The sequence below is a fragment of the Pimephales promelas genome, chromosome 1, assembly GCF_988280905.1.
Source record: "Pimephales promelas chromosome 1, fPimPro1.hap1.1, whole genome shotgun sequence".
In the NCBI taxonomy this organism is placed as follows: Eukaryota; Metazoa; Chordata; class Actinopteri; order Cypriniformes; family Leuciscidae; genus Pimephales; species Pimephales promelas.
The window spans coordinates 7,411,234-7,426,987 of record NC_142769.1 but is presented as its reverse complement, the minus strand read 5'-3'; the positions used below and the strand labels follow the sequence as shown (position 1 = coordinate 7,426,987).

At 37.6% G+C, this 15,754-nt stretch overlaps 1 protein-coding gene across 5 annotated transcripts in view; it reads left to right on the top strand.

Annotated features, from left to right (window-relative positions):
- The window catches only part of kcnip4a (potassium voltage-gated channel interacting protein 4a), a 216,254-nt gene that overhangs the window by 106,174 nt on the left and 94,326 nt on the right, over positions 1–15,754 (top strand). The window contains exon 1 of one of the 5 annotated variants that reach the window (XM_039669730.2): positions 14,195–14,684. The exons of the other annotated variants lie outside the window; for them this stretch is intronic. Within the exon in view, the coding sequence (XP_039525664.2) occupies positions 14,627–14,684 (58 nt within the window). The 5' untranslated portion in view covers positions 14,195–14,626. Of the gene's footprint in view, positions 1–14,194; positions 14,685–15,754 lie in introns of those variants that run through there. 5 annotated transcript variants of the gene reach the window in all.

Genomic DNA, 15,754 nt, shown 5'->3' with positions numbered 1-15,754 from the left:
GCCGTGACGTAACTGTGACGTCGGCGCAAAAGGGGTCTATAAGTCATGTGTGTTCTGTCATTCTTTGCAAAGTCGCATGTTGTTGCACTGCATTTGTGAGCGTTCCGTGTCTTGGTTTTTTAACGATCATAGAATCAAAAAACCAAGACCTGCAAGAACACATGGGTTATATAGGCAGAGTTAACAAGTAACTTTTTTTGTTGTTGTTGACTGAATTATTACGGTTACGTCCACAACAGCCCGTTCTCATCCCATCTAACTGACGCTTTTGACCATACGTCAACATCCGACGTTTTAGGGTACCCTTTAATGTCAGTTAGATGACGCTATCTGATCCTAACCCTACCCCAGACCTAAACCTAAACCGTCATTTTGCATCATCGGAGGATTTGTTGGCCAGAGGCTAAAGACTACAGTCAGTATTAGAGGCTGTCCCGCATGTTTTCAACCCACCCATAGAGGGTGGGATCTCACTCACAGAATTCCCGCTCCTCCGTGAGAGATACGAGACCGGTGCGTCTCACAGGTGTCGCTCATGGGTAATCACACCATTGGCCTCGCGCCGTTCTCCCGCGGCCCTCACTCGTCCTGCTCGCCACTGTAAACAGGGACTGCAGAACGCAAAAGCCGAATTCCCGGATATTTTGGGCGATCTCGAAACACATTTTCGGGCAGACTCATCATGGAGACTCACTACTAGCCTAGACTTGTTGTTTAAATACTGCGCTCTGTTAGGGCTGTCGCGGTTATGGAATTTCCCTTGCGGTAATGTTGAGTGGCTCAATAGCGCGATATGCGGTATTACCGCCATTTATTTATTTGTTTAAATAATTATATGGTTTTGTTGCTATATAAATAATGTTTACGATGTGGAAAAAAACGAGGACATTTTCAGTAACCAATGTAACCGAAACTAAACAGCGTCTATATGCGCATTGAAAGACTTTCACTCAGCGCGCATATTGTTATGACAACGGACTTTGAGCGAGTCATTGAACCGTTCAGTCGACGAACACGTTTAAAAAAAGCTGATTCAACAAGATGTTATTTATTTTTAACTTTGAGATTCAACTTTTCAAGGCTCAGCTGAGCAGCAATGCGTCGCATAGACAACGCTGAAGATGATGCTTCACTTATTAGAGACCCATTGATTCAATGCGTGACTCACTGATTTTATTTCGGCTTCCTTGTGTTGTGGGATGCTGACCAGAGCTGCTGCTGACGCGCATTTATGGGAAAATAACCGTGAAGAGAACGTTAAAATGATGATGCGACTAATTTTTCGCTTCCCTTTGACACGACAAGCTTTTCACGACTTCAAAGACAGACGCAGGTAATTGCACGCGCAGCGCGTGACGCGCTTTGCCGATCTCTTTCATTCACTGTCTGTGTGAAGCCTGTAAGCTACACATCACCATGATTAACAGTCTTGTTATCGTTATGAACTTGTTTAACATTCAATACACATGCATTAAGTTCAAAACAAGAAGGGTATAGCCTTATATATATATATATTAAAAAAAAAACGTGAATATCGCGGTTGCTGCGGTTACGTGCAATCCTCTGCGGTTGACTTGTCAGAAGCGCGGTACTACAATATTGCGGTTACCGCGACAGCCCTACGCTCTGTTACCGGTAGGCGTGGCCTCCTAGGGCAGCAAAGCAAGTGCATTCTGGGAGTTGTTGTCTTTCATCCACATACGCCAAAAATACTTACAAACAATTTTTTTTTTGGCTTTTCTCAGTCTAGAAAGCTCCAGATTCAAAAATAATTTCACATTTCCGTGAACCGGAAGTTGCAAACGACTTTTCTCCAGTGTTGTGACGTATTTCTGAGAGAAACGGAATACTAAATGAGGCAATACTAAATAGTGGGCGTGGCTTTTTTTCCAACTAGCACCTGTTTCATTCTGAAATGGAGGATGACGCAAGTTTACACACGCTGTCAATCAATGCACGCTCGGCGCTCGCAAACACACAGCAGCTGTCAGTTGGAGGGGCGTGGTTATGGATGTTAAGGAGACACACAAACCGTAAAGCCTACGTCATCGAGCAAGGTCCTCCAATGCAGAGGGGAGGGGCATTTTCAAAATTTGATCAAAGATTACGAAGCCAAAAAAATTGACTTTCATGTATGAATTGTTCACCACAAAACGATCAATTTAGGCAAACAAAGTAAGTATGGTCAATTTTGATTTCATGGGGACGTAAACTAAAACTGAAATAAAATAAGATAAAGGTAAATATAAATATTTACTGATAAACACAAAAAAAAACGTTCTAGTGGTTAAACTTAACGGGACGGGTCTTTTTTTTACTTCACTCAAGGCCCATTAGGAGCAGTTGTGGACCTAAAAAAAAGATCATGTGTGATCACCTGCTTCTGAGTGTGTGAAGTCCCTAAATGTGTGTCTTTTGAAGGCCACTGTCTTAATTTGGCTGTAATTAGAAACAGCAGGTCATTATTCTCATTAGCCAAAGAGTCATCTGTGTGCTGGCATAACAGTGTCTGTCTGCCCAGGGCACATTCTGCTGAGAGCAGTTGGCAGTTAATACTAACAGCACTAACACCAGCAATGCCAGTCTTCTCCCAGCCTGGATTTACATGTTGAACTAGCCAGTATGCTAATCATTTCAGAACGTTTCGGCTTGTCCTGTTGGGCAAAGCTCTGTTTGCTGTAAATTTATATTGTATGCTAACAGGATTCAGCATTTTGTGGAGGTTCCATGAAACAGATTTTATTAAATAAATATGGATGTTATAAGCCTATAGTTTTTGTTATCATATGTGCACTGATGAGCCAGAACATTATAATCGGGATTCGAGGCCGTCACGGAGCTGGGCTGTTAGGATTGGATTGTGAGTTTTGTAGGCGGAGCAATGAAGAAGGGAGTGCGTTTTCTTGGGTTGGTTTCAAATATTAACATTAGCTAACTAGCCTGACAAGCTAGTTAGCCAATGTTACACACTGGAACAAACCATTGGCAGGGCTCAATCTGAGTGGCGGGATAAACGGTTGTCTTTCAAATTTCCTCTGCACGCAATAGGATAGCGCTACAACCAACCAGAGCAATGAAGAAGGTGACGTAGTCAGAGGAAGAATGACTTCAGTGCCATTCTTTTCTCAAAGAAAAGCTTAACCCCTTAACTCTCAAGCGGCAATCTAAATTTACTTCACTATATTACTATTAAATCCTAATCAAGTCATGACAAACTATATATCGTTGGAAAGGTCTAAGACTCCTAAATAGATATTTAAGCGCTGTTTTTTTCTTACAATTTATAAATGAACAGTAATATATGAATTTCTGACAAGAGTGCGCCTCAAAAAAATCGACGTCATTACAGGAGTTTCTGACCTTTGTCACAAAAAGTCGACGCACACACTTTTAATAATTGAAACTTTGGTTTTTAGTGCTAAAAGTTCATAATAAAACATAATTAGCATTTGTCAATAAAAAAAGATAAAAATATATTTTAAAAAGTAAGGTAAGAAGTCCTCTAAAAAGTATAATATATTATATAAATATATATATATATTTTTTTTATTATTATTATAGCACATATTTTAGTAGTTATCATAAACTAGGTATCATTTGAAAGCTTACGAACTCAGAATTCATCCTGTAAAACTGTTTTGAAATTGGACGTTGCGTTACCATAGAAACAGTATTTTTTCATTAGGCCCCTCCCCTTTTGGGCATCATCTTTCATAATTTATTATCAAAACCTTTTCTAATCTTGACAAAACATACTGTATATTGACAGAAAGATCTGAGTCTCAAGGTTCCATATTTAGTGACAGATGTGATATTTGGACAGAAATTTATTAATTTGTTATGGCAGAATGCATACAACTAAATTCAATGGAATTCAATGGCACCCGGTGGCTATTTTTGGTATAAAGCCTAAACAAAATCTCATGGGAACTTCAATTTTTGAGATATCAACTTTAATTTTGGAACACAACTTGATTAGATATATAGCTTTCATTTTATAGTAAAACATATTTTGTAAAATATTTATTTTATATTAATTTATTGGGTGTATGTTCCAAAGCATTCTGGAATTACAAACCATTTAAGTTTGTATAGTGCATTTTAATGGGGGGTGACAGGTAAAGGGTTAAAGGGATACTCCAATTTTTGTGGAAATAGGCTCATTTTACAACTCCCCCAGAGTTAAAAAGTTGGGTTTTAGCGTTTTCGATTTTCATATATTTAGAAGAATATCAGAAACCAGATAGTTTCTGGTCCCATTAACTTCCATAGTAGATATTTGTTCCTACTATTGAAGTCAATGGGACCAGAAACTGTCTGGTTACTGATATTCTTTTAGATATCAGAAAATCGACTGAATTGATTCGAAAATGGTAAAACTCAACCCTTTAACTCTGAGGGAGTTGTAAAATGAGCCTATTTCTAAAAAAAAGTGGAGTATCCCAAGTCTTACAGAGTCCAATTCGAAAGACCGCTGTTCGCCAGCAAATAGCAGGGAAGCGTCGCAAGTCTGTCGTCATTGTGTTAAGCCCGCCCACCGACTCTATACACGATGTTATTGGCCTGACTAGAGTTTGTTTTTTCGGAGCGTTGGCTGCTAAATAAATTTTGCTGCCGCTAGAGTACGTCTAGATTTCTAGGCTATTGGCCAACAGCAATTGTCTACTGATCTCACTTTTAAGGTCTAGGTAGATTATATGGGAAGCAAACAATCAGTTCTCGAATCAACATTTTGGATGCAGAGAGAAACGCTTAGGAATAATGATCTGAGTGACTTTGACAAGGACCAAAATTGTTAAGGCCAGTTGACAGGATCAGAGTTCTCCCGGTCAGCAGTGGTGCGAATTTACTAACAGTGGTCCGAGGAGGGACAAACCACAAACCGGCAACAGGGTGCCCAGGGCTGATTGATGCACGCGGGCAACAAAGGCTATCCAATTTAGTCTGAGCCAACAGAAGGTCTAGTCACACAAAACTTTAATGATGGTTTCAGGAGGAATGTGTCACAACACATAGTGCAGGGGTGGTGAACTCCAGTCCTGTAGAGCAACAGTCCTGCAGAGTTCAGCGCCAACCCTGATAAAAAAAACTCATCTCTCATCTTCATGCACTCATTACAAGTAACTTGAGTTTTGTAATCAGATTACTTTTTCAAGTAACTAGTAAAGTAACACATTACTTTTTCAATTCACAATTCATATCTAATTTACTTTTTTAACGGTAGTTACATTTATTTCCTGACAGCTCTCTTGTCCTCATGTTGAGAGAAATAAAGTGAGAACACAGGACTTTTATAATTAACTATAGAAATCACACAAATATACTTTATGTATTTATTCTCACTTTATAAACCAATGTCTTTGCTGCTGACCTTCAATGGTCTAATTCAACCATACTAGGCAAAAATGACTTTAGATTAGATTAAGAAATAAGAGTGTTGAATTTCCTTCTCCTGTATCCTATTGTTTAACCCAGAATTTGAGCGGCGTCCTCTTCTGTACAGGTGTAAATATGCATTTCCTTCAGCCTGAGGCTTATTCATTTCACTTTTGCTGTGAAAGGGCCTTAACATTTGCCAACTTTTTTGTTGTTATAAAAAAACAAAAAACCAATCAAGCACAGCACAGATGAGGAAAAAGTCATGCAAAAGTAATGTAAACATTACTTTCAATAAAAAGTAACTAAGTAACGCACAGTTACTTTTTGGGGGAGTAACGCAATATTGTAGTGCATTACTAATTTTTTCCCAACCTTTTCTTGTAGTGTTTTAGTAACCCGTCAGACCTTGATTAGCTTGTTCAGGTGTGAAAACTCACGTGGGCTGTGTCGCTTTAGACCAATCGGAGTGCCTATGTTGACCCCTGACCTCCGTCAAAAGCAGAAGTTAACCTGGTACGATGAGTCCTGTTTTCTTTTACATTCATGTGGATGTAAATTTGCCAAACATTGTTGAAGACCAGGTATATGACAATGTGTTCCCTGGTGGAAGTGATGGGGTGGACCTAAATGAACTATATAAGTATTGGTACCATATACCACAGGGCACCTAGGGCTCTTGTAGAGTAGCTACAGGCCTCGGTGGGTTGGCCCTGTTGCACGTGGCGGACCAACAGCATATTTGGCAGGTGGTCATAATGAATTGGCTTATCTGTGTAACTAAACCCTCAATGCTTCTTCTAATACGACATGAAAGGCAGTTAAAAAGATAGTAATACACAATAAATGTTGGAGATGGTGAAGGGGGTTTTATATACAGTTTGTATGTTACATATGTAGAGTAATTAAACAGTTTTCATGAAGATCTAGATTAAAAAACAGAAATAAAGGGGGAGAAAAGGACTTTAAATGTCTGCATTTATGTTACAAGACCGCCCTCTGTTGTCTAAATTGAGCCTTGCAGTGAAATAGAAAGTGCAGTGTTTTGGTCCCCATCATGAAATGAGTTTTAACAATAAAACAAATGCTATTTTAGTCTCACAGACATGAGAACTCCAGTCATATCAGTTATCTAATAAAAGCCATTTTATTTTAAATAAACAGGTGCAGGTCTCCTCGTGGACCCTGAAGTCCTTATATCTAATGCAGAGTTGAGCATATTGATAATATATATAGTTCTATTATTTTCTACTCCATTTATCTCTATACCCCTTCCATTACTACACTGTCGTCTGCACATTTCTACGATGGCATCAGTTAATCATGTCGGGGAAACATTACTTTTTTGTTGTTCGACTGCTTCAACACAAAATCTCATGAGTTTTTATTAATATTATGACAAAAAGACAGGTGTGGTTAATCCAGTCAATAATAATTCATAGAGATGTCCTTATGTTTATGTAACACAACATTGATTTTTTTTTTTTTTTTTCAAATATACCACATCTTGTCTCATACTGCCACTGTGTGGCCATATAGTTTAGTTCTTTTCATCTGTTAGACAATTCCTTGTTGAAATGAAATCATTTATTCAGCAGTCATTTTTATTTTATTTTACATTTGATAAAATAACAGGGTTAACTTATAGGTTTGAATATTGTGTTTTTCCTTTATACGGTGAGTCTTAGTGTTTGATAGCAGCTAACTTCAATACTGGGTTGGGTGTGTAGGCTATGTATTCATTCATTCATTTATATAATCAATCGGCTTATTAAAAACAGTCTATTTTAGGAGGAAATATATTTTTAAGATAATGCAAATCTGTTGCCAATAAAAACTGTCAGAAAACACCCCCAGGTCTTCTCACTTCACAGACGGTACATTATCCTCCTCAGCCATGTTTTCATTAGTGAAAAATGAAGTATGGCATCTACCTTAAATAAAGTACATGGAGAAACATATCAAATTTGCAATGCTATAGCTACCTATGCTAACCAACATTGACCGTCTGCTGGTCATGTACAGTAACTACTGTACCGCTGTCCATGGTGCTGAGAAACTCATTCTACCTCCACCACATGCGAATTTCTCTGCGCACAGGAACCCAACCAGAGAGATAATAATGATCAGTGTTGTGCAAGTTACTTCCAAACTGTAATACATTAGGTATTACTTGTTACTGTTATTTAAAAGTAATTCATTACCCTACAATATTACTGTCCCAGAATTGTAATGCGTTACATTACTCGTGTATTACTTTTGAGTTACTTTCACCAAAATAACTAAGTAGAACTTAACTTTTGGGCTGTAACGATATGCAATATGAAACCGAAATCGCGATTCGCCACACGACTCAGATCCACGAACCTAGAATCGCGACACACCTCTTCCAACTCCAGCGTTATTCTCCTTACCGTCCAGATCCAATGCTGCCTTATCTTTAAATTAGGCTATTAGTATTATTTGAAGTTAACATTATAAAATACGTAGACCTAGGCTACACCACAAAACTAGTTGAGGATAAATTATTTAAAATTGGGGAAGTCCAGCATTATGGACATGATGACATTTGCAGTCAAAACTTGAAATAAAAATTATCAGAAAATACATGTAGGCCTATTGAAACGTATATAGGCTACTTCCTTAAAGGACTCCAGACATTAGACAAATATCAGTCTGTTTTATTTTTAATATTAGGGAAAAGACACACATTCATGCGTGACAAAAAAATAGGAGGCAAAATATATTTTTTGTAATTCTGTTAATTACACTGCGCAAATCGGATGAGGAAGGGTTGGCTCTCCAGTCTCCATAGAACTTAAAATATTCATTTTATTTTAGTTTTCGTGTTCGCATTTATGAGGAAAAAACAATGTTACAGACGCGACCGCTCTGAACTGGCACTAAAAGACTGCTTTAAAACTTTCACATAGTCTGTTGCCTTTAAGAAGTAAAAGCAGACAATACACTGTAATACAACTGTAATACAAGCCTCACTGAACATGTAACGAGTAAAATATTACTGAAAATTGATTAGTAATGCCTTACACTACTGCGTTACAGCAAAAAGTAATATGTTACTGTAATGTATTACTTTTGTAATGCGTTACTCCCAACACTGATAATGATACAGCACCACAGATTTGATAGGTAATTCAGTTGTCGAGCCTTAGTTGTGGTTTCCATCCAAAGGTGTAAACATATGCTACTGTATGTGCAAAATTGGAATATTGCTTAAAAAATTGTGAATAAAGCACTGTTTCTATGTGTTCAAGAGACCAAAATTGCCACTTCTTGGGGAATTGGCATGTAAGAAAAATGGAAGTTGCTGCAATCAGGGAAGGCTCTTTTTGTATATCATAGATGACTTAACTAATAGCAAATACTTTCGTTCCAGTACCAGAGTACATTTCTTTTTTTTAAATCTACTTCCTAGAGTATAATTAAGTTGTGGTACCTTTCCTTTTACTTCGCTATTTATTTTTTAAGTTTGAGCTGGCATCTGACTGGCGCTTTTCAAATTAGTGCACTTCAGCCAATAACAGACACGAGTGCAAAACCAATCAAACCTTTCAGTTCAGCTGGGGGCGGGGCGTTCAAACCGCACTTTGACCTTCAATCACTGGCGCTCGTGTTGAATCAGCATCGCTAACGTTTTATATTTTAGTGATTATAAGTCATAGACATATACACCTCACCTTGGGGTTCTAAGCATGCGTGTCTGACCGTTGGAACAAACCAAAAAAAAAAAAACAAGAAAACTCGCATTCACGATGATTTATGGTGATTTTATTTCCGTTAGACCTGTGTCTACTACATTGACGCTGATGCATTAAAGTGGAGGGGCTCCCCTGTTTCAAGATGGCGGCTGTATTGACGGATTCGTTCCAATGAACTGCCGTAGCCAAGGTGAGGTCTAGTGAGATCATATGTCTATGATTCTAAGTGAGGTAAGCTATACTCATATTCTGATTTTAAATTGTAATTTTGGCTGCTCCTGAAATGGATCATACCATTGATATTAAAGAGCACTGAGCAGTTGAAGAAAACTCAGCTCATGCAAGAACAGTTATTGCATGGACGAGTAAGACGGTAAAGCTTGCCCTCTTTAATTACGCAGTTAAACTAAATATACAAAGCAAACTTTGTACGAAGCTAAAACAACCTCAACATTAGCAATACGATGGCATGATTATCTGTCAATCAAATGCAGGTATAAGTGTAGTTCGTTACTATAGCAACAGTGGGACCACTTTTTTTTTTTTTACTGGTATAAAGTTAATTTTCTTATGAAAATTGGCTACCTGTGATGGCTTTAAGAACACAGATAAACACAGATATATCATCGCAATCATGTGTTTGTTGTCTTCATGTTTCATCAGTCAAAACCTTTCCAAATACCCACACTTGCGGTCTTTGCACTTGGCCAATTGTCTACTTACATGACGTATTTCCTGAAGTGTTCAAGTAGGCGGGAAAATTGCCAGTCTGTGTATAACTTTTGAACTTTAGAAAACTTTTGAATACACTTGTAATGTTGTAAAAATGCAAGCATTATCAGAGCTTTATTTTGATTTTCAATACTTTGCATTTTAAAGTAAACTTCTGAACGTCTGGTTAGGTGTCACTATGTAACAGAAGACAACATTTTAAATTGTGGTGTTTCTAATAAAGTACTGATCAACATGACATCATGACTTTTGCGTAAACATACACGCCACTTTTCGAGTCAAGTGGCATGTTATCTCTACGCATTTTGTGCTATCCGCGTACGTATGTCTACACCATTAACGTTCGCGTCATTCCGCGTGTCTGTACACGCCGTCAAATGTCCAGTCATAAATGCCATTAACCACAGTGACGGTTAAGTTTAGGGATGGGGTTGAGGTAAGTCATATATTTATATAACGTTAAGTCAACGGCGTTCATAAACACACTGAAAAGCGATTATGCGTCTTGATAGCACGCCAAAAATGGAAATACGAATTGGCGTGTCATACAAACGCTACTTCATGAGATCAGTCTGTACTGATAAACAAACCTGAATTCTTAACGTTTAATAAAATAAATAATGATTTAAAACGATAAGTTGTCATGTAATTTTTTTTTTTATTTTCATGACTTTCTAACGTTATTAGAGCAGTTAATACAATTAAATTGTAGGCAGACATTGAACTATTGTCCACCATATCACATTTTTTAGTCGACCTGACATGTCAACGTCATGAGCGACTTTTCTCATGCAGCAGCCTTCATATTAATATCCCAATGATCCTCATCAGAGAGATCATACAACTGACAGAATCAACCTTTCTAATCTCTCCGCCATTTTTGTTCTGCCCACGTCCGACGCTTTTCACTGTGTAGTACGACGTCCATTGGGAACATATTGAGTATTACGGAGCTGATTTCAACTGCCAGTGTGAAGGCGGCGTTACTTCCAAGCTGTGGCGATATCTGATGTCCATATAAGGGATTTCCTGGCACATCATAAGTTTGATACTTTTATGAATCTCACTTGTGGACTTTTGTGAGGGTGCCCTCTGCCTTCCTGAAACTGAAGTTACATGAGTGTTTAGCACTCCATATTGCTAACATCACCTTGTTTTGGGTAAAAATAGAAAAATAATACTAAAGTTCTTTGTATCATAGAAACTTGAGTAGGTTTTCAGCAAACTTCTTATTTTCTCTTACTTAAGTCATATTATTTTTTTAGCAGGCTACTTCTACTTGTAATCATTCTAAAGTATTTTAAGTCCAATTTTTTTCTATTCTTTCCGCCACAATGCAATAAATGTTACGTTTTCTTGCATTCCTGATGTTAGTGAACGCAATCATGTGAGATGCTTCTGGAAGGTCTTTAAACCACATCATTTTGATGACATGACTCAGACATTTCAGAATGACATCATTCAAGATGTTGCCTTGCAATCCGATTGGTCTGCCTGTTATCCAGTTATCCAATCCCATGCTCTGTTGATGCAAAGTCAAATGCGTTGTTTTGTTGCACATATAGGGATTTATTTGGTAAATGTGTTTCCATGGTAGTTCATTTGCATGTCTTATAAGATAAAAAAAAAGTATCAGACTCAAATGAGCACATAGAGTTTATGAACATCTTGGCGTTTCCAACGCTATCTCATGACCACTTCGTATGAATTCGTACGAGTGATTAAAAGGTGGCTAATTAGTACGACCTTACTCGTATGATTTGTCTAAACCCACGTGATTGGTAGGTTTAGGGGCGGGGTCAGGAATAGGTCATTTGTACGAATTCATACGAATTTGGTAACTCGTAAAATATGTACGAATTAGCAAAAATCGTACGAATTTGTACGAGTGAGGTCGTATGAATTCGTACGAATTAGCCACCTCGTAAAATTCGTACGGATTGTCGTGAGATCGGGTTGGCGTTTCCATCTAGCCTTTTTTTTAATGCAATATCCCCAAATTTACACAAAAATTAGGTGGATGGAAATATGACTGGTGATAACTTTATCATTTAATGTGTTCAACTTACTAAATAAAATAAAAAATATCTAAATATTTGTTTTTAAAATATTGATTTTAAATATTTGCTTTTCCAAGACATTTTTCAAGCTCTCTTTCCTTCACCTCTCTACCAAAGGAAGCCGTTCCTGTGTTACTGTACTCAGTTTTATTGAAATCTGTTATAAATCTCAATCAATTTTATAGATATGGGCACTAAAAGATGATCAAAGCGAGCAGAGTGAGAATGGTGCCTTCGTTCTGTTTTGCAGGGACCTTGAGATCATTTCCACACACTGAGCTTACCAAAGTGGCCATTGACACGCTCAGAAAATTGGTCATTTGATGACTGTTCTCTTCATTGAATTGGCACAGGGTCGCTGGGTTCATGGATGAACGGAGGTGTTGGTGGATGAGAAGGACGGTCTGAGCTGTTTATATGCGTGGGACTGTGTTTAGAGGTTAGCTGAACTCTCGAGGTGCTTCAGGGGAAACTCATTGTGCTTGGTTGTGTTGAGAGAAACTTGTGATTGAGCTTTATATGAAGTTTTGTGGCACTTTTATCACTTTTGATAGGCACTGAGGTACCTCAGAAACTCAAATATGATAAATATAAATCAATAAGCCGGTGAATGGTGATTAGTTGAACCCATAAAATGGGTCCAGGGTCTACTCTGATCGGAAAATGATGAATAAAAATAAGAAAAAGTAATTGAATATGACAAAATAAATGAAAAAAAATAATAATAATAAATAAAAGGGTGGAGAAAATGATTTCCCATATGTATGTCTGTTGTTTTTGCTCTTGTTGACGTCAAAGGCAACAAGCGTTGTGATATTTGGAGCCAAATTAGGCAGATGCCAACATGGACAGCTTGTGTTGTGACATGAACAAACTAATAGAAGATACAATCTGGTCATATTAAACACAGATTCACTTACAAAATAAGGGGTTGCACCAACCATGCTAATGTTAATAATCTTGCATGCTTGCTTATTCACTTTATATTTTAACTTTCATTTTTTTTTTTTTTTTTACTAACTTAGATTAGAAATAATTAATCTTAACTAATTACAGAGCCCCTAAAGGGACATGGTGATGGAAATTTTTTCTTAAAAAAAGTTTCCTAGTAAAAAGTTTTGCATTCCCCTGTGGAACTTTCAACTCGCTCACAAAGTTTTTTTGGGAAACGTAAAGGTTTTGTGAAAGATCTCAGTGGGGACATACGTTTTTACGAGGGAGCGCAAAATTTTGCAATATATTTCTTTGAAATATACATATTTTTTCCCCATCTATTTTTTTCCCCCACCACCATGTCCAGGACTTCATAGCGAAGAATAATCTATTATTAGTTAAGATTTTTAAATGTTTTTGAAAAAAGTCTTCTCACCAAGGCTGTGAAATATTACTACAATTTCAAAGAACAGTTTTCTATCTGAATATATTTTAAAATGTAATACATTTCTTTCAAAAAATCATTGATTTGAACGAAAATGATCAAAACTACAATAAAAAAGATACCACCAGGTTACATTAAAATCAATTCGTTTTGGATGATAAACAATTTTTGGACTGTTTTTGGTCACTACTTGGTGTCCAATATAAAATCCCACTCCTAAAACTGGGTCTCAAAGCAAAACCAATTGAGAACCACTAAAAGAGTACTGCGGTTACTAAAAGAATAACGTTTAAGTGGTTAAAATGTACATAGCAGATTTCCTTTTGTCAGACATTAGCCGTCATCTGTCAAATGGAAGAATGAGGAAACCGCTTGAACTCTGTCTCAAAGCAAAGGCTCTTTACGTTCGCAATTTGCACACCCACACATTCATAGGCAATCATTTCAGCCTACTTTGCTAGTCTTAAAGCTACTGATTAGCAAGACATTCTCATGTGAAACATGTTCTAGATGAATTTTCTTGATGCTCAAGAGCCTCTCTTTCTGTTCTCCAGCCCCCGGTTTGAGTTGCCATGGAAGTCGGTGTTTACTTCACGCGGCGTTACTTTCTGAGAAAACCCCGTGTGACACTGCCTCTTCCCGGATTCATGATTAAGCGCACTCTCGGAAGCGCACTACTCTTAAATTACACCTCTTGTGAATGCAAGAAACCAATTACCACGCCAATACGCCTATGCTGATTAAGATCAAATTGTTGTTTACACCGCAATCTCCCAAAAAAAAAAACAGGATTAATGTGTTTTTCGGGGAGGAAAGTCCCTCCACTTTAGCAGCAGCCCTCCAATTTTCTAGTCCCTGTGCTGTTTTGCATTTCTCACAGGAGAAATATGAGTTCTACCGAAGGGTGTGTGCCTTCAAAAAGACGTATTACTATGCGTTAGTCTGTGTGGCTTCAGAACTCAGAATTGACAACAACACTCAGTCGTTCTTGGGCAGCAACAGCTACTGTGCCCTTTTCCCCTCCTCCTTTTGCTGCTCCCTCCTCGTTTCATGCGAAGAAGTGTCTGTTGAAAGAGTAGAGGGACGGCAGCGGAGCAAACGACGAGAACTCGCTTAATTAAACTGCTGTTCAACTGTGCCAAAGTGGAGCAGCTTGGAGGCATTGGTTTGAAAGACTCAAAATCTCCACTGGTTCTTGTGAAACTGGTGAGGCTGCTGGAGACATCTTTAAGAATCTCTACATCCACGACTGAATTATAAAGCAGGACTTAAACTGCACTTGAGGAGAGCCACAGTTGTTCCTGGAGAACTCTGAAGAGAAACATTCACGACGGGATTTCTGAAGCGCTGAGAAGGGAAACATGGGCGCTTTGATGGTGGTGTTTTCACTTCAAACCAAACAAAGGAGAAAAAGGGCAGGTAGGCAGTTTCATTATGTGACAAGAAGTCACAAATGCTGAATAGTTTTGCATAGGGATGCACCGATATGAACATTTTGGCCGATACCGATAATTCTTTATGTTTGAAAGCCGATAACCGATATATCGGCCGATAAATCTAAATCCAATTTTTTTTAATAATTTTTGATTGCAAAAACAAAAGTCTCACAATTAAAATCCATTTCCCAATCACACAATTATAAAGTTATGACAGGACATTTTGCACTTGCACTTTATAGGAAACCATATTTTCCTTTTTGATTCCGATCATATTTCAAGTAATTAAGATCAATCCTGTTGAACAGTGCGCATCTTAAGTGTCTCAAGTGTCAAGTGTTGAAGGAAATAATTCATTATTTATCAGCTTTAATATATCAGCCAAATTTTATTATCAGGCCGATAACGCTAACATAAAAAGTGAACAAATATCGGCCGAGACCGATATGGTGGCCGATATATCTAGTTTTGCAACGCATACTTGTTACATTAGATAGATAGATGCTGTAATGTGGGGTTCAAATGTTTAAGGATTTAAATTAGTTTAAACCTGGAAAAGATAAAGTGGTAACACTTTACTTGAAGGGGTCTGAGATGACCCCTTCATAATCATGACAGGAGACATGTCATGAATACGAAGGAGGGTTTATGCATGTTTATGACAACTGTCATTAAGTGTCATTCGCTCAATTATGACATTTTTAATGCAAATATGACATGTCTTGACATAAACCAATACATCATAACCTGTCAGTTTCATGACAACTTGACATTACTAAGACAACACAACTTGTTATAAACATGACATAGCAGATTAAGGAACCACTTAGCTTTATGGGTTAACATTACATTAAACATTACAGTGACATTGGCTGTCATGAGACAATTATGAATGACAATTTAAATTTGTACCACTGTAGTTGAGGTCAATAAAAATATTCATGACACAGTTATAATGGCCTCATGACAATGTCAAAACCAACCACATGACAGTTTAATGGAATGTTAACACATAATGCTAAGTGGTTTCTTAAGTTTTCTTAAGTTATGTTT